At 46.4% G+C, this 18,758-nt stretch overlaps 1 protein-coding gene across 2 annotated transcripts in view; it reads right to left on the minus strand.

Annotated features, from left to right (window-relative positions):
* PLXNA4 (plexin A4) overlaps positions 1–18,758 on the minus strand; it is a 456,157-nt gene that overhangs the window by 138,576 nt on the left and 298,823 nt on the right. For both annotated transcript variants that reach the window (XM_037389024.1, XM_037389025.1), the window contains exon 5: positions 18,038–18,138. In XM_037389024.1, coding sequence (XP_037244921.1) covers positions 18,038–18,138 — 101 coding nt within the window. The remainder of the gene's footprint in view (positions 1–18,037; positions 18,139–18,758) is intronic.

Consider the following 18,758-nt stretch of genomic DNA (forward strand, 5'->3'; position numbering starts at 1 on the left):
ATAAATGATACATTATATGAAAATGTCCTTTCTTCTGTTTGTTTTAATATTCCACTTGATAATCTCATATAAAGTTCCCCAGATCTTGTGTTGTGAGAAATGGTGAGCAATCATCCCCTATTCACCTTCTTCATTACACTCATGATTGTCTGGATATATTACAGCCCTCTCAGTCATCTCTCTTTTAAGATGAAAATTGCCAAGTCATACAATCTCTCCCAGTATAAAGGTTGTTAGAAACCCATGGTCCTGCTTCCCACACTTCCCACCACCTTCGTGGTGGACTATATTCATTTTAACTCTATGTGATCAAAAGTGCCCAGTGTGCAGAGCATGGGAGAGCACCACAGATCGCCACGTAATGAAACTCTGTGTTATGCTCTCCCATTCAGTTCCAAAAGATGCCTTGCATTGTATTTATTGTTTGACGTTTGTGGAGAACTACCCAGGCTGACTTTGCCACCTCCCTCACTGCAGCTGGCCCGGACACCTCGAGGTACAGTCTGCTGCCTCTCATGGTTAACCCTGCACGCATCAGCCCCAGGCTGCACTTGCCATTTTATTCCCCCAACGCACCGTTTCATATACTCCTACAACTCCTTGCAGACTTTTTAAATTTTGACAACCCTGAAAAACTCCCTATCACCAGTTACATTCTCTGCTTCGCTCTTTAGCTCATTTATAAATACAGCAAACACCCTCAGCAGAGATCCCCATGGGACCCCCTGGGTATTCCCTCCCTCCATCGTAACCTGATCTTTATTTCCCATCTTTGAACTGGTTACTAATCTATCAGAAAACTCTTCTTCCTGTCCCATGACAGCATAGTTTAAATTCTTTGCTATGGGAAAAGTAAAAACTCCTCTGTGTTAACCACATCTTCTATATCACATGGACTTTGATTTATTTAAAGAACAATAATTGACTTGTGACACCCACCCCCCTCCCCCAGCGTATCATATGCTTCTTTGCAGAATGCTTCTGTTCTTAATGATGGCTCAACCAAATTGACAAGTGAAAAAAGTCATATTTCTGGATTCTAGTTCTTGGACCTTTCATGAGTTCAACTTAAAAAAAAAAAAAAATACATTTTCCACCATTCATTCCTCCAGTATCAAGGCCAGTATAAGTAACTAGGTGCACAACAAATTTAATAATGTGGCAATTTCATATCAGAGTTTCTTAACATCTTTCAGTGAATATTACTTTTATTCTCTAAAAGCATTTTTTACTAAACCTTTAGTGGCACACACTTCAGAAAGCTTCTGCCCCTTAGAGAGTGAACTTCTGGGGGAACCTTGTTAAATTTTAATTATTCATTTTTATAAGATTAGTAATGTGCTTCCTATGCGACTGCTTTGCAATTCACACAATAGAGTTAGTGGTCTTTTTATTATTTTTTCCTTTGAGTACAACTTCCAGGTTTGAATAATGTCTCTTTACCTTGCTGTTTAAGCAAGCATTTTAATTTTTTTTTTTTTCCTATTCGCTTTTACCATCTTTCAGGTCTTTTTTTCATAGGTCATATAACTTCACAATAAGCCTCTTATTTGATGTCTTTATGCAGTCTCCAGGATACCATGAAGCACTTTACCCTTGCGGCTGCTCCTTTTAACAAGCTTCCTCATTTTTATGTTGTTTCTGCTTTGAAGTTGAACTTCACTGTAATTCTTATTTATTTATTTTGTTTTCCGTCTACAGGACACTGAATTTGAATACCATGTGGACACTCTCAGAGAGCAACGCACCGATTGCTGTGCCCTGCAGCACGTCCTGCAAGTAAATCCTAAGAGTAAATTGAGACTTGTTTCTCTTTTAATGGGTTTACGGGTATGAGCTGCAAGCGTTGTGACATTTGCTCAGTGCATACAAGGCCACTTGAAGTCTCTCATTACCGCATTCTTTGCCCTCCCAACCTTTTGGATTTCTCCCAGCATGTCACAGTCACTTTCACCATCTTCAAGTGGTCAATAAACCAGCCTTAACACCATTCCCTTCCCTAGGGATACCTTGTCACTTGTGCACAGATTGACCCTATTTTCTTTCTTTGATTTTACATTTTCTTTAATATAATGGCCCTTTCTTTACCATTTTGGCCTCCTCTGTTGTTCCTGTGTGATTTATGTCACAGATGAGCTTCCTTCTATCGAGGTTTTGGGCTACGTATCCTATTAGCCTCTTCATTTAAAGCAGACTACCAGTATGCACACAGGAGCATGTATATATTTAATTTTGTCTGATTGCCTATTTTCATGTGCCCTGATTAAAAGGGGCATTTTTTAGGATTGATTTTTTCTCTTTCTTACCTGAATTTTATCAAGTTCCAATCCAACCACTTTTCAAGGATAAAGGCATATACGACTTCACCTTTAGTCAATGAGTTTCAAAGTTCAAAACCTCTTTCTCATCTAATTTTTATTTAACTGGCAACAGACAGGTTCCTTCTGGTGTTGCTTCCTATACTTTGAAAAGGTTTCCTTATTCCTTATAAACTTTTCCTACTCTGTTTTCTTAACTATGCATTGAAACACTGTCTCTGTACCTGGTTTTGCATTTGAGAAAATGTTTCTATAAAAGCCTTGATTTTTCGCCTGTTATCTTAACAGCTTGTGTCTTTCCTCCTGGATTTTCCTCCTACTGTCTCCTTGCAATTGGGAGCTGTGGCAACATCCCATTAATATATTAAACAATACTAGGAAACATTCTCTGATCCTTGGGCCAAATGACACGCTCTGATCATTTGTGTTATTCAACTCTATTCATTTCCAAAACACCTTGTGGAAATCCTCCCTGACCCATTTAATTCCCAAACATGTCCAGGAATTGTTTGAAGGAGAGAGAGCTGTCCCAAGCCAGATTATATAATAATTTTGCAGCATAGGTAGTTGTCTTCCTTGTGTCTAATAACATTCCCTGGAGTTGTTTTATTTAGTACTACACATACACATTATATGGACCAGGACCCCAGGATTTCTCCCATTGCAGTCTGTCTGGGAGCTCCGTAGGATCTATCATGCCTCTACCTTTCAGGAAAATCTCTGACCATTCCTCATTGCCCTCAGAAATGCGGCTCTATGTTTACCTGCTGATCAAATCTCCTACTGTTCAGCTTGTTTCTCCCTGCCACCTGGGATCTGTGCCCCTGAAGACATGTCCTCAGTGTGAGGGGCCACATGGATATCATCTAGGGGCACATCTTATTTATATGGTTCTTCATCCTTTCTCCAACTGTTAACCACAGGTCACAAGGCATTCCTTCCTATTACATTTGCATAAGGCAGTATCCCCCCCCCCCCCCCCCCAACCTGACGGAGGGATTGCTCTATCATATTGCTATAAATTCCATCATTAAATTTCCCTGTCATCTCAAGTCCTGCCAGTCTGACCACCTTGATCCCCAAACCCCAAACTTCTCCCTAAGGACCATGAGCTGCCAATACCATTTGCACTTACACAACATGTGCCCATGGGGCAAAAGCTGATGTTCTGTGCCATGACCCAAAGCCTCACTCTTTTCCAGGAGACTTGGAAAACTAAAGGAGCATTAGGGTTGTGATATCAGCTGGGAAATCTGAGGTCCAGAGGTAGCAGGGGTGGAATGAAGATGGTGGATTGAAGCTTTTAAATTTATGTGTTGATTTTTAGGTGTGTGAGCTGACATCTGAGCTCCCTAGACAAGGGATTTATTCAGTACAGTCAGCAAAGGCCAGAGAACCGATCCACCTGCTCTAACACCAGGGCTCTGTTCTGTTGATGACATATAGGATATTCAAGACTGACACCTGGCGCTGGCAGCTGTGCCACTGGACCTATGGAGGACCTGGTCAAAGCAAAACAAAGGCCACCAGATGCCTATGTTTCGGTACTGAATGGAGCCTCATAGCTACTGTAGGGTGAGCTGCGTCTTTCTTTAGACTCCACTGACTGTACTGGTGCGGGGGCTGGATGTCCTTGGGCTGTAATGGGGTGGGGGGGCAGGTCTCAGAACGCAACTCATATGGAGATACATGCATAAGCAGACTTGGCAGGTCACAGTCAGAGTCCTAAGCAGAGCTGAAAAGGGACTTTAACTCTCCCACACACAAAGCACAGAGGTGGAAAGGACCACCTGATTCACTCAGTGCTTCTGCAGGCAACCCCTCCATGGCAGCTTACGAAGAATTGTTATCAAACTTTACTATAAAACCAGCTGTATTTTTAGCACTCACTAATGCCAGTGGAAAATTACTTCACACACTCATTCTCATTCCAGCCAGAAACCTTCTATCTTACACACTAAATGCGCAGTTTACATCCATTCCCTCTTGGGCCATGACTATGCACATCTTAAACATACTTTCTCTTTCGTAGACATTTAATCCCTAAATCCACACGAACAGCAGTCCTACTTCGAACCACCTTTGTTTCCTACACTCAGTGGGACCCGTGCCAGTCTCTTCTTGCCCAAGCAGCTCTGCTAGCTTTTCTGGAAGCCTCTCCTAGATACATTTCCATTTTTTCCACTTCAGGCAGAGTTGCAGTGTCCTAGTCTGGCACCTTAGGCAAAGCATTAACAGTATAAAATGTAAATCAAGGCAACAGGGGAAGATGTTTCCATCCTACAGAGATACATCAGCCTGTCTACCAAAGCAGCGCCCCTGTGCCTGCTCTGGAGTCCCTCCAGGGTTATGCCAATGTAACCCTGATCAGATTTTCTGCTCTGTTTGTGTGCACACTGTTGGAAAAAGGGAGCTAACTTTCATGCCAAGTGTCCCACGGGGGTAGCTGCAGGAGTGACAAGGCGGGCCAACAAATTCCCTTATACTTTCTGAGAGATGTTTCATCTGAAAATAACTCTGACATGACAGAGACAAGTCACTATTTCAGATGTTTAAAGATACGGTATAACACTGCTTGGCCTTAATTTTGGGCTTCAGCAAGCTATTGATTTTTTGATTCTTTATATTATGTTAATGATGTCATGATCATATCAGAGCAGTAGTGAACTCCCATAAAGCTCCAGAGTGCAGCATTTAATAAATACTGTTAGCATTAATTGATTTTGCTATAATTCATTCTATGCATGTTGTCACTTTTAAGGGTTTGGTTGTGGGGGTTTTTTTAACAGTAAATTCCCTAAACATGCAGGCAGAGTGAAAAGTCAAAGCATTTACTTTTCCTCTTAGTTTTTAATTTGGGAAAAGGGCTAGTGGAGAAGGCTTTTCTCTCCAACTCACCCCAATCAATAACAGTTTAAGTATAACACTCAGTAACTGGACTGATGTGTTCCTCAGCAGCTCAAGAGGCAGCTGAATGTTATTTTGTCAATTGGCCAGATGAGCTTATGCTATGGGTCTCCCCTCTTTCCTTTCTCACCAACCCCTCCAGATCCTCAATCAGTTAAAGCCAGGAGGGAATCCTCAAGGTCAGGTTTTTGCCTTCAGTCCCTGAGAGCATAGTGTGGAACAGAAATCAGAAACTTGGTATTGCTCTGACAATCTAGTAAAAATTAAGTCCTTACCATGCAGAAAAAGACATTGATATCTAGGTATACTGAAGACTTTACCCAGAGAAACTAATCAGATCCATACCCAAAAATAATTTTTACAAGAAAAAAGGCTTAAGGTGGAAAAATCATTCTATTTTCTAGGTTACTCACACACTCAAAGTTACTTGCAAGCTTGTTTGCAGTATGGAGACTGGGTGAAAATGAGGAAGAGATCAGATTGATTTAGTCTCATCAAGATTTGCAGTTTCTCTTCTTCCTGAGAAAAGCACTGAGTGAAAGCTGTTGGCAAGCACACCAGCATCCTCCTCCTCCCATTATTAACCAGCTGGCTCTTTAGAGGCACTGGGTGGAAGAAGGCCAGGGTAGCCTGCAAGGAGGGGAGAAAAGCTGCTTCTGGCCTAGCCACATCTCCTGGTGGTTCCAACAGAGATGCTCTGCTCTGATAACACCTTATCAGGCCAGGCAAGCTCTAAGAGACAAGGAACAGGCAAAATAGGAAAGTGTTATCTGAGTTGAAATGCTGCCCCCTTGCCCTGCACAAAATAATCCAGTGCTCATTTGGCAGGGCTGGTTGGTGGTGTCCCTTCCAAGAGGATGTTGGAGGCAGGACGCATCTGGCTGCCCATTCGCAGCTCCTGAAGGTGCCAAGGGAAAGGACAGCTGATGGGGGCATCTGAGAAAGTCTGCAGACAAAGCTTGCACCTCTTTGCAGGGGAAGTTTGGGTCTGCAACAAAACCAAAGAGTCCAGTGTTTGTGTGGTCATCTCCAACCTCCGTCCTGAGCCATGAAGGGTGGGACCCTGTTAATACACGTGAGAGACTAAAGAGGCCTCACTTCACCCCCTTTCCTTCTCCATCCAACTGCAGCAAGGCAGCCTTTCAAACACCTGAAGCATCTTGACCTCCTTTCTGCTCCTGCTACGGAGGATCGGGGATGAGAAGGAGGGGAGAGGATGCAACTGCAACCAGAGGACGGGCTCTTGCAAAGACCCAGTTCCTCAGGCCCTCAAGGGCTGATGCTCAGCACTGTCAGGCCCCACAGCACCTCTGCTTGGCCTGGTGCGTATCATGGCTGGGTTTTGCATGCCGCTCCTATTTATTTGTAAGAGAGGGAGATTTAAATGAGGTCCTGCCATTTTCTGCTCTACTTTTTCCTGACAGATCCAGCCTTCTGCCCTCCTCCCCATTCCAAAATCAAGCAAGGATGGGAAATGGAGAGGAACAGACATATAACAAATACACACACCCTCCCCCACCCACCCCCCACCCCCAAAATGTGCATTCAACATCTGCACCAAGCTAACAAGGGAGAAGCCTTCCAGGCATGGGTGAGCTAGATTGAGATTATTTTCTTAACATGTCTCAATTAAAATGTAGATCTCCTTTACTGCCCGGGGCCAGAGGGGCAGGAGGCATTGGGAATGAGATATGGGAGAGAAAAGCAAGACACTGGTGTTTGCTTCATTCCTTGCTGTCCTGCCTGCCTTAACTCCTCTGGCACCACCTCTGCTCTAACAACCAGACAACAGAATAGGGTGATGTGGGGATGTTCATTGGGTGAAGCAAGGAGCTACACGTGTGTTTGCACCTTTCCGTGTCTGTTAAGGCACTTTCTGCACTAATTATGAAAACCCAAAAGTTACTCAGCCAGTGGTGAGATGAAACTATTGTCATCTTGCTTTATAACCAGTACTACCTGGGAGCCTGCAGTCATCAAGTCCAGCTCCTTGCAGGACTTCTGCAAGCCACTCATGGTCCTAAGTGCTTTAAGGCTTTGAACCTCACAGCCACCTGTGAGGTGAGGAACTGTTACTCCTCTTCTACAAACAAGGGCCTAAACACAGGGAAATTAAGAATTAGAGTAATTTTCTGTTGAGTATTGTTTTATATAGTCATTTAAGTTTTCCAAGTAGCTACTACACTAAACTGGCACTTCCAAGGGGCAATTCACCCCACTGCCTTAGACACCTCAGGGTTACAATGAATGTATTCAGAAAAAGTCCCTGTCTTCACTGGCTGCTGAGACAAGAAACGTAGTAGTAGATGAGATAAAGCTTGTCCTAAGTAACTTGTCCAAAATCATGTAAGGTATCTATAGCAGAGCAGGGAAATAAATACTGTTCACTCTTGCCTAATTCTGTAACCGGTGGATCCTGCTAGCAACCCTTTCTAAACATACCAAGGCACCCAGAACTTATTTTCCTGGTCAGAATCTGTCCCAGAATCTTGTCTTACAACAATGTCTCAGACCTTCAGCCCCCAACAATTCCCAGTTCCTCATGTTGTCCACATCCCCTCAAATCCCTTTAGCCAGGTTAGGCAGAATCACCCTCCAGCCCCTCCACTCTGTCCCAGCAGACCCTTCAGCATTTCTTCTCCTCCTCAACGTGTTTCTCTTTCCCATTCAACTTTCTCTTTAGTCTTTGCCACAAGATAACCAGCAAAAAGACATGCTAACTGCCGATGTGACTTCCTAGGCAGGGAGACAAATAGTGAAGGAAAATAAACAGAAACCTGCCCTCCCTTCCATTAACAGGGGCTGGTGCATGCTGCATTACAAGATACAGCCATGCCTGCTTGCAGTGGGCTGCCCCGTGGCCCTGCAGTGGGTGAAGAAGCCCATAGCCAGTTGCACAAAAAAATTCACAGCCCACATGTCTGTTCTTCACTGTGAATTTGGCCGCCCCTGTGGAAGGATGGCAAGGAAACATGTTTTCTTTGAATATCCCAGTTTCTTGCATCCAGCCATGTTAGCCACTCCAGTTTAGCTCTGGTTCCAAGGATGAGACTCTATTCAAAATGCACCCATTACCCTGGAAAATATTAATTTGGTCCAATCTACTAGGTCTTGGAACAGGAGGAAAGAAATATTGTTCCAAGTCCAGATCTGTCACTCATCTCTTGTACAACCATGGTCCTGGCAACGTGCTGCTTTTCCCTGCTTTCCTCTGTAGCTGCCTTGTGCTAGTGAGCCCAGCAGAGAGCTGCAGCCAGCTGACACCCAGGCTTGCTCTTCATTACTGGGGCAGTTGGCGGGCTTCATTTGCAAGATGTTTTACTTTAATGTTGTGTTGTACATGAGGGAGGGACTTCTACATCTCCCCACAAGGCCAGAGATCAAGCTGTTGCCTGCCTCCTGTAATTCATGGAGCTAAAACATGTGTCTGCCTTGGTAGATTGTTCCTACTATTGATGGTATGCTATTTGAAAGCTGATGAAGGACGTATCTGAAGTGGAAAACAATGGGAGACAAGATGTTCAAGAAAATAGAATGATGAGTTGCTCGAATCCACTCACCAAACAGAAGAAATATGTGTATTGCTGGGAACAGGAAGAAGAGACTATGCTTATAGCAATAGCAGAACAAACCGGGTACCAAAAAAAAAAAAAAAAAAAAAAAAAAAGGCACCCCACAGCAGGACGAGATAATTAGCTTCAACCTCAGAAGCTCCTGTGGACTCACACAACCTGCCTCCAGGACCACAGGACTAGAGGGAAGGGAAATAAAATCTCACTGGTACAGAAGATGACTGGGAAAGGCTCTGCCTCTACACTGCTGCTTGGGGGAACGACTACAGAGGGGGGTGGGAGCATGAGCCAGAATTAGGGGTTGGAGACATATGTGCTGGTGGCACACAGGGCTATTCAGTAGCAGGTGTCTGAGTGTGGGAACATGCAACAGAAGATGGTGGCATGTATTTATGTGCATGTTTGTGTGTGCAGATCCACAGAGAGAGCGATAAAGACATACCTTAAAAGTCTGCTGTGCTTTTCTTTAGGAGGAAGAGCTTCCTGATTCTCCCCCTCCCCACTCCCTTCTGAGACCTGTCTCAGGTTGAGGATGATGAAATGTCACAGAAGAAACAGTGGAAGTGGAAGGCAAATGTACCCCTGCCCTGGGGAGAGCTTGCCTGGCATGCCATTTTCCCTCATTGGCAGATCATTGGCTGCAGAGGCACCAGGGAGCATCTGACAGCAAGACAGAGAGCAATTCCCTACAAACAGCCCAGCAACTGAGACAGTTTCCCAAACCATCCATACATCATCACACTCACTGAGCCCTAGTCCTGCTTTATTGCAAATTAGTGCCCTGAAGGACTTTAAAATTCACAGAAGGACTGAGACTGGTCAAGTTGCAAAGCCCAGAGATGGGTTTTGGCAAACCAGAGATTTTGTGGGGAGAGGACATCCCAAGCAGGGTTTAGGTTCTATTTTGCTGCCCACACATGGGGGTCTAAAGTCACTTGAGATATCCTCAGGACTCCAGCTGGTCCCCATCTTATTCTCCAGAGGAAACGGGTCTCCAGTAGACTCTGTGTTGTATTTGCCAGCCCAAGGTGAACATTTCAGGTACTCCAGTTGCAGCAGACAGCATGAGTGGGCAACTTAATTGCATTCCTTGAGTAAATAAAAACACCTGTATTTCAGAGTTTCCTTATATTCTCTGTATATCTGTGTATAGGCACCTTAATTAAGTCCTTGTGTTGCTACTTCATATCTAGGTCTCCTTGCTGGCCCTGTCAACCTCCACTTTATAATCGAAGCCAGAGTATGCTCCTTCCCTGTGGCAGCCCTGTAACTTTGCATCTCAGCTCCAGTGCACATCTGACAAGCTTTCTAAGCTGGTCAGCGTGGTCACACAGCTCTTCCCTGTCCCTGTTCCCTCCCTAGCTGTTGCCCTAGGTACATACTGTGAGCTATCGAGATATGCCACCCAGCAGTGTGTAGTGGCCCAGAGCAAAGGCGATGCTGAGATGACAAAGGTTTGGCCCCTGTCAGGGAACCGACACACAAAAGGTCTCCTAGAAGGAGCCCCATTACCCTTTTCTCATTGCATGTCCTAGCACGTAAAACACACATCCTAGGACCATGGCAGACTGTGTGCTGTGTTTCACATCAGAGAAGAAAAAACCCTAGAGACCTTTCTCTGCAACGGCTGAACTTTCTGCAGTGCTAAACCTGAGCTGCTAATGTTTCTGTGATGGAGACAAATCCCAAGTAGGACACCTAACTCACAGGGCTGCACCAGGACGAAGCTTCTGCTGGAACCCACTGCACAAACTAATTATCTTCCCACCCTTCCCCACTGCCCTCTGGCAAAATAAGCTAATCAAGGAAGAAGGTTGTTATTAAAACACATTTACCACACGCCTGCGTCTTATGGTCCACAGTGCCCAGTGCTGTGCCCGAGTTGCCTCAGGCAGGCACGGCCACCGAGATAATCAGCCTGTGAAGGGCACAGCTCTGCCCTGCACTGCTAGGTAGTCTGGAGCAGCAAAAATTCTCCCAAAAGGGACATGATGGCATTTAGGGAATGGAAAGGCATCAGTGATGCTGCATGTACGACATGCAGGTACAGTGATGGGTCAGCTCTCCAGGACCAGTGCTCGGCTGTTCTCCTTAAAGGTGCAGGGCTGGTTCAGAGTGATTTATTCAATGCCATTGCCCATCTGTAGTGAAATGGGATTCCCAGGAGCCTCCGTTTCACACAGGGCTTTATCACCATCAATAGGCTGGCTCTCCGTCCCAAGAATTCCCTCCTACTCTCTGGACTAAGAGCCCCGATCTCATTTCAAAAGGCCATTGGAGAGCTGTCACATTTGGGGCTATTTCCTCTGCTCCAAAGGAGAAGCAATGCCTAGGTGCAAAATGATGGGTACTTTAGCTATACCTCAGTAGACAGATTAAAGATTATCTAGACTCAATGCAGAATGCCTAATGGGCCAATGTCACTCTACAGAGCCCCCCTGCTGTGTGCTTCCCTCTGTGTGAAGGCTGAAATGCCGTCTCCAGTTTCGATAACTACCTGAGAAGAAGTGGGAATCACTCTGTGCCAAGGCCAATTGTGGGAAGATGACTCCACTTTCCCTTGCTATCAGATGGAAGAGGTTCACAGGCCATGTGCCTGGCTGTCTGAGCACCAGCTGTGACCAGGAAGGAGTCAAACCAAGTGCTGTTTGGAGACGAGACATCTCAACAGCTGGTTCACTCCTACCTTTGCCACCATTGACTGGCAGTACTAACACCGCCAACCTGATCAGAGACTTTCAAACCAAATGAAAGGTTTCAGATTTCCTGCAATTACTTTCCCTCCCAGCATTTACATTTTTCTTCCTATTGTGTACCAACAGCATGTATCTGTAAATCTCCTGTTGCAATGAGAAATGCCCCCAAATGCCTCATACACACAGGGGTACTGAACACAGCAAGTAAAGTAGCTCTGAGCTTCCCCTCTGATGGGGAAGATCAGCCCGGATACACGTTTCTAAGGCAAAGCAGGATTTGAGTTGGAAGCCATTTGTTCTTCATGCAGCTGACCCACCTTCACGAAGATCAGGACAATTGTCATGTATATTTGACATGTAGAGGGTCTCCCAGGTATCTGAAGGCACCAAGAGCTGACCCATGGCAAGATGATGCTAAGGCAGGAAAGGATACAGAAAGCTTTTCCTATAAAAAAAGGTCCCAACTGTGATTGTGAAGACTTATTCGTCATGCCAGGCAAATGCAAAACACCTTCCAATTGCTACCTTACTGAAGGGACTCCAGTTTGCACCTTGGGACACAGCAACATGGGGAGTACAACACAAGGACAGCTGAGGGCCTGCTTTCTTGTAGTAGAAGCTGGGAGTTCACAGGATCACAGGCACCTGCCACAATCATTAAACCACTCTTCTCTCACTATGTGTTAGAGCTCAGAGTGGCACAGGACTGGGGGTGATATTCCACCCTCCTGCCCTGCTGGGTCCCTGAAGCCTGATACATACAGCCCTTCCAAGTGCCCCTTCTCCACGCAGCAACTGAGAAATCCTCCCTCCCCTGCACAAGTGGAGGAAAAGACTGGGAAGGAAAAGAGAGGAGGTGAAGGGGAAAAGAAAGAAAAAACCTCAGCCTGAAAGACAGTCATAGTCTTTCAAATAGCAGAAAGTCAAGCAAGCAAAAGACCCTTCAAAAAAAGGTCTTATTGCAGCATCTGTAGGCAGCTTAGGTTACTCAAGGCTCTCTAGTGATTCAGAAGACTTTGACCAAGAAAGTTAAAGCCAGGAACGATCAATGGGCCTCTGCAAGCAGTATCGCATCGGGTTACCTGCTGAGACGAGACAGCAGGAGCTGCACTTTTTAACTTTTTCTATTTTTTTTCCCCTGGTCTGGCAATGAGTCTGAGTATGGATAACAAACTTCCCTCCCCCTCCACACTAATCCCTCACTACCTAGAAAACAACTTCTTTAAGTGCCTTTTTTTCTCCATGTCATATTAGAAATGAGAATCATAATTTCTGGGTACAGCACTACCCTGCAGTTACAAGGCAGACGGGAAGAGCTGGAGGGCAAGAGAACATGGAGGGCAACTTCCCGGATACTGGGGTAGGTGTCTGCTACCAGAGGACAGCATAAAACCCTTCTGAAGAGGGCTGTCCTTTTGTAGGGAAACCAAAAAACTCATACGACTTCTCAAGTGTCTCAAAAGCACCATATCTCCTGTTACAGCTGTCCAGTTAATCCATGGTCAGCTCAGCCTGAGTAATTGCATGTACCAAATTTCGGTCATGCCTTGACTAACCCAGAGCCAAAAGGAGTCAGGAAGGTGGCTGGTCTGGCCCATATCTAAAAGCCTTCTGTCATTGCTCCATTCATGGGGTAAGGATGCCTACAGGAGGCCACTGCATCGTATTTCCATGGCTCAGGAGTAGGGAAGCCTCTCGGGCACGTGCTCTGCAACTGGGGTGCCACTGGGGTGCAAAGCCAACAGAGCCAGCTCAGGTCCCTAGGTGAGGTTCTTGGGTGCCAGAAGGACATGCACAGGACACGCGCAGCTCCTCACCAATGAGCAGAGGAGTGCAGAGAGCAGATCCAGCTCCTGGCTCCACTGCCTTCACAGTCGGACAGACTGGTGATGCTTAAACAAACTCTGTTCCCTCAGCAGCAAACGTCAGTTCCTCCAAACGAACAGTGTTTGTTGACGACCTGCTATGCTCAGTCTCTAGAGCCAGTAAAGGCTTTGGTGGGACACAAAAAAAAAAAAAAAAAAAAGTCACAGATGGACACGTTTCATTTTAATGAAAAAAAAAAGAAAAAAAAAAGTAAAACTTCACTTGAGTGACTTTTTATTTTGATATTTTAAGTGATTTACTAAAAACTGCAATAGAACCCCCAAATAAGAGTTTCTGAAGTCTAAATGAAACATTCCCCAATTACTAAATGGTATCAGTCCCTTCTAAAATGTCTTTCATGGTATTTTTTTTATTAAAATAATAATTGGCTACTACAAGCTGGGAAAAGAGGTTTTGAAATATTACAAGTCCTCCCAGAAAATGGGACTATTTTTCTCTCTGATTGCAACTAATAATCTGCCAGCCAAGGAGTCCCCATAACAGCAAGGGCAGATTCCAGAGCAGAAGGAGGCTGGTGCCAGCAGGGTGCATCCTCCCTTAAGGACAACTTGCACATGTTTGATTATTCATCCCAGAATTAGACAGAGGCTACGTGAGGTTGAAACCAAGCAGCACAGCCAAAATCTAGGAGTGGCAACTAACACAACAGAGCCTGGGACAGGTCCCTTCCGCAGCCAGCAAGGTCAGCATATCTCTCCTTTACAAAATGTAGAGACATGGTTTAGTGGCGGACTTGGCAGTCCTGGGTTAGCGGTTGGACTTGATAACCTTAAAGGTCTTTCCCAACCTAAGTGATTCTATGTTGCCTCTCCCTATGGGGATGCTGCTGCTTTTCTGCCCCAAATATCCCTTCTTCTGGCAGCTCAGGTATTAAGTACAACCCAGAGACACTGTGCAGGACTGAAAACCTGTGTGGTTATCACGTGCACATGGATCAGTCCTTGTGCACATCTGCTCTGGAGCTGGTGCTGGGCCAGGCAGGTTTCTCAAGCCTCATTCAGCTGCAGAGGTGTTTATCCCTTCTCTGGGGGCAAAGAGCCTCAGCTTTCTCTGTCTTTCTGCATTGAGAGGGAAAGGAGGTAGAGGAGGGTAACAGTTTGGATATGGATGGAGAAAGAAGAAACTTGCAGGGGGCTTTAGAGGGTTGATCAGATATTGGATAGCATCTTCGGACACTGCTGCGACTGACATAGGAGGAAGCTGCAATTCATTTCAGGCTTAGAGAAAACTTTGCTCAGCTCTCATCTCTCTCTGCAGCCCCCTGTTTGGGCTGGTGACATTGCTGCGACCTTGCAGCCAGGCACCAAGTGCCTCTGTGCCAGCTATTAGCTTTTCAGCCTGGTTCCTCCCCCCCCACCCGGCTCCCACCCCAGCCCTTCTCCCTCCCCTGGAGACCCAGGCAGCAACTGAGCGCCACATTTTCAATTTACACCAACTAAATGATTCATCACCACCTAAAGAGGCCTGAACAGAGCCCAGGAGGGGAGCAGAGCTATAGCAGGGAAAGACGGGGGGGACACAAGATCGGGGCTAAAGATACAGAGATGAAAAGCTCCAGTGGCCTGCTCTATATCGGCTCTTCTCTTCTCGGGGCAGAAGCCAATCAATCCTTCCCCCCTCCTTTTCCCTGCAGCCGTCTGTGTGGGTCTGTCTGTCTCTTTCTCTCTCAGCAGACTCGAGTTTCTTGGTGTAAGGTTAGGACAGCAGAGATGTGGAAATCGATTCCTGAGCCCTGGCACGCAGCCCTCTGCGCAGACAGCCCAGCTCTGCCGTGAGATGATGGATGGAGAGCCATCCCCAGGCGTCCCCAGACCTCTCACGTGGTGGGAGCTGAGGTTAGCTTGGAAATGGGGGTCTGGGGAAAAAGGTCTGCATCAGCCCTTGAAGTGCAAATCCCAAAATAAGAAAGACAAGAAGACAGATGCTGTACCCCATCTGGCAGCTTTCACCTGTCTCCCAGTCTACCACTGTTCCTCTTGATGGTTTATACAGGAGGAAAAGATGAGCAAAAGCTGTGCCTTTGCCCACAAGCGATCTGGTTTCCAGTACCACTCCATCCCAGGTCTTGCACAGCCCAACTGCCTCCTCCATCTCTTACACAGAACAGCTCCCAGATCAGTGTGGCTGGATTCAGCCGTGTACTGGAAAGCCCTTGGGATTTCTGGCTGGGAGGGAAGGGGGAAGGGTTAGCACTCACAAAATGCTTATGGCACATTTCCCCAGATATCCCTGTATGGGAGTTATTGATGATGCGTTCCACTTGAGGAAAAGTCTGTTAATGAATCTGAAGGGGTTCTGATGTGCAAAAAGTTCTGGTAAGAGATTGAGCATTATGGCACTCTCACCCTGAACATCTTCACAGACAAACCTTGCTGAGCGGGGTGTAATGGGGTCCTCTGCTCTCAGGGCTACCTAAAAATATGAGGAAACAGACCCAGAGAGGAACACCTGAGGCTGCACTGAAAACCCCTACCAAACTAGAACTGAAAATCAGTTTTCATTATTGCAATGGATTCTATGGAGAAGGAACAACCTAAAGTTGGATTTGACATTTGCCTTCAAATAACAAAACAAACCCCAAACCACCACCCCCCACCCCCAAAATCCACAAGGAATTAATCTCAGTGACCCTGCTGCAAGGTACATCAATAAGAGGTGCCTCTCCTTTCCAGATAAGGAAGCAGAGGTTAAGTGACCAGAGGGAGGAGGGCATGGGGGTTCTGCTGTCAACCAGGTCCAGACTGCAAGGCCAAACTTCTTGAAGGACCGAATCTGTACGGGTTTTTTTTTGTTCTGAGTCGATGCTGCCACCCTCACTCATCACCAGCCATCACATTTCTGACACTCCTTCACAATGAGCTGCTGAGCAATCTGCAGTTCCCTCTTCCCCTTTTCTCTCTGTTGGGGGATTTATTGCTGGATGTATTGATTGCTTGTTGTCACTGACCCTGGATGGCAGGAGATGAAATATCTAACATTGCTGTGGAATAATCAACGGCCAAATCCATGCTTTGCTATACTGCTTGCACATGGTCTGTGCTGTCCTTCCACTGACAGCAAAACAGACAGTGCTTTGTAGGGCGGGTGCAAGATAAGACGAGATAGAAATGTGTTGCAGAGCTGCATATCAATTGGAAATATCCTCAGGTCAGCAGGATGAAGGGTTCATGGGTTCTTGCCTACCAGACTACAACTCAGGACTGGTTTGTCAAGGATCTCTGAATAATTTCAGAGCCTGAGTCAAGCCTTTGGACAAGTTTTGGAATGGATCACCTAGATCTGATCTGAAATTAAGCAGATTGTTGTGGCTTTGGATGAGGGTCACACAAGCTAAAAAGCATCCACAGAAGGTTGGAATATGGTACAGGTTTGTTCCCTTTTCTTCTGTTCAGGAAAGGAGAGGTAGCAAAGAGGATTGCTTCAACTGGATCACTGTCTCCACTAGGAGAGTTTGCAATGCAGCAGGAAGAATTCAGAGGTGAACTCAGTGTGAGTAGACAGACACATTGCAATATCAGGGTCCATCAGAAAAAACCTCCATCGCTGCCAAGGACACTGTGAGACTTGGAGTAACAGCACCCTGCAGAGCCACACTCAGCTGGAGATGTTTGGTTAGACAGATCCAATGCACTTTCCAGCCACTGTCTCTGCTGAGAGGTTCTTGGCAAGTAAGACCATCCTGCCACTCATAGCCAGGAGCTCAGCCAACCTGACACCTCCCTCTCAGCAGCTTTGGCAGAGGGGTGTCTGCAGGAGGGGGTCACTGGCAGTGAAGGGAGGAAACTTCAAGATCAATAGCACCATTAAAAAGCCTACAGAAAACAAAGCCAATGAACTAATCCCCCAGTCCTAAGGACACCTGCATCCAGCGCTCCTTGTGAGGTCCTGGATAAGCCAGTACTGTAGAATAATGAAATGGTGAAATGAGGTCCCTTCTTGTCCTGTTACACAGAAGTCAAAGAGTGTGGATATGCACAAATTAGCTCAGCATCCTGGCCAGGTAAGCCAAATGAGCAGTTTGGCTCATTGGTGCTCACTTGGCACAGCTGAGTTGACCCACACAGGACAAACACTCAACTTCAGGGTCAACATTTCCCCACAGTGAGCATACAGACTGTAAAGCTCTCCTGAAGAACCCCATGATGCTTACAGGGACCTGATTCCTCTTTACGGGCAATGGAAAACATGACAAGTCTGAAAGAGGAGAGGTTCAGGTAAACAGTGGAAAGTTGTTGGAGATGCTGAGACAAGTGCCTGAGCTGGGCTGCTAGTCAGAGCCAAACTGCCTTAAGCAATGGAAACAAGGTGGTCACCGGAAGAGCTGGTGGGTGGCTTGATTCACAGTGCATCAGGGTGGCAGGTGCTATCCTGGCACAGTCAGCGGACTGCGAATAAGGCAGTTGAGGAAATCAGACCAGTCTCTACCACCCTTCTCTTCCCTTGTCTTCCAAAAAATGCTTCTCAGTTAAGCAAAGCCTCCCCCAGTAAGTCCCAGAGACCTTGCTAGAGGTACCGGTGTGACTCACTGGCTCACCTCACTCAACCAGGGACTGAGGCAGCAATTTGCATCTCTGCCATGTGTTATCACAGACATTGAGGGAAGATGGTTGGCAGAAAAGCAGGGCTGGGATGGTGGCAAACATCAGCAGGTACTTACATGTTGTGAAGAACACACCATCCGCAGTGAGGGTCGCCCGAGCCCAAGCACTCGCTGCAGGTCTCATACTGGCTACATGACTCCACAGGCACCCGAGTGAGCTGCAGGAGGAAAGGAGATAACCCGTCAGGCTTTTCACAGAGCTCTGCAATGCCCATAATGACTTGATGGAGGTGCCACCCTCCCTGTCCTCTTCTCCTGGTGCCTGTCCTCCCAGTAGAACATCACTGCAGAGCTCAGTAGGCTGGGATAGGCAGAGGGATGTGGCTGCAGATTGCTTGAGAATTCAACCTGGTACAAACCCTGTCCAGATCAGAGCTCAGCCTGGCTGAGTGTAACCCCTGTTGAGATCAGCATGTGCCCTGTGGCCTTCCCCTCTTCCCCATGGCCTTCCACACTCCATTGCCAGATGACCTCACTTGCACGGTTTCAGAGGCAATGAGGAAATCAGGCAGGCTGTGTACAGGCTGTGGCGACCCGATACCCTGAGACAATTCAACATGTGATCTTCTGTAGCGAGTTCCACCCGCTGGATCTCAGTGCTCTCTCTCCTATGTTCTGGTTGTGGACCCTGCTTCTTTTGGGCTTCCTGTGACAACTGAGGTCTTGTGATGTCTTTGTCTCCTTCCCTTGACCTCCCACACCCACCACCACCGGTCCCAGGAGAGCGTTAGCTCCACTCCCCAATGCATCTTTCTAACCATCAGTTGTCCTATCCCTG

The sequence above is a fragment of the Falco rusticolus genome, chromosome 5 (genome assembly GCF_015220075.1).
Source record: "Falco rusticolus isolate bFalRus1 chromosome 5, bFalRus1.pri, whole genome shotgun sequence".
Lineage (NCBI taxonomy): Eukaryota > Metazoa > Chordata > Aves > Falconiformes > Falconidae > Falco > Falco rusticolus.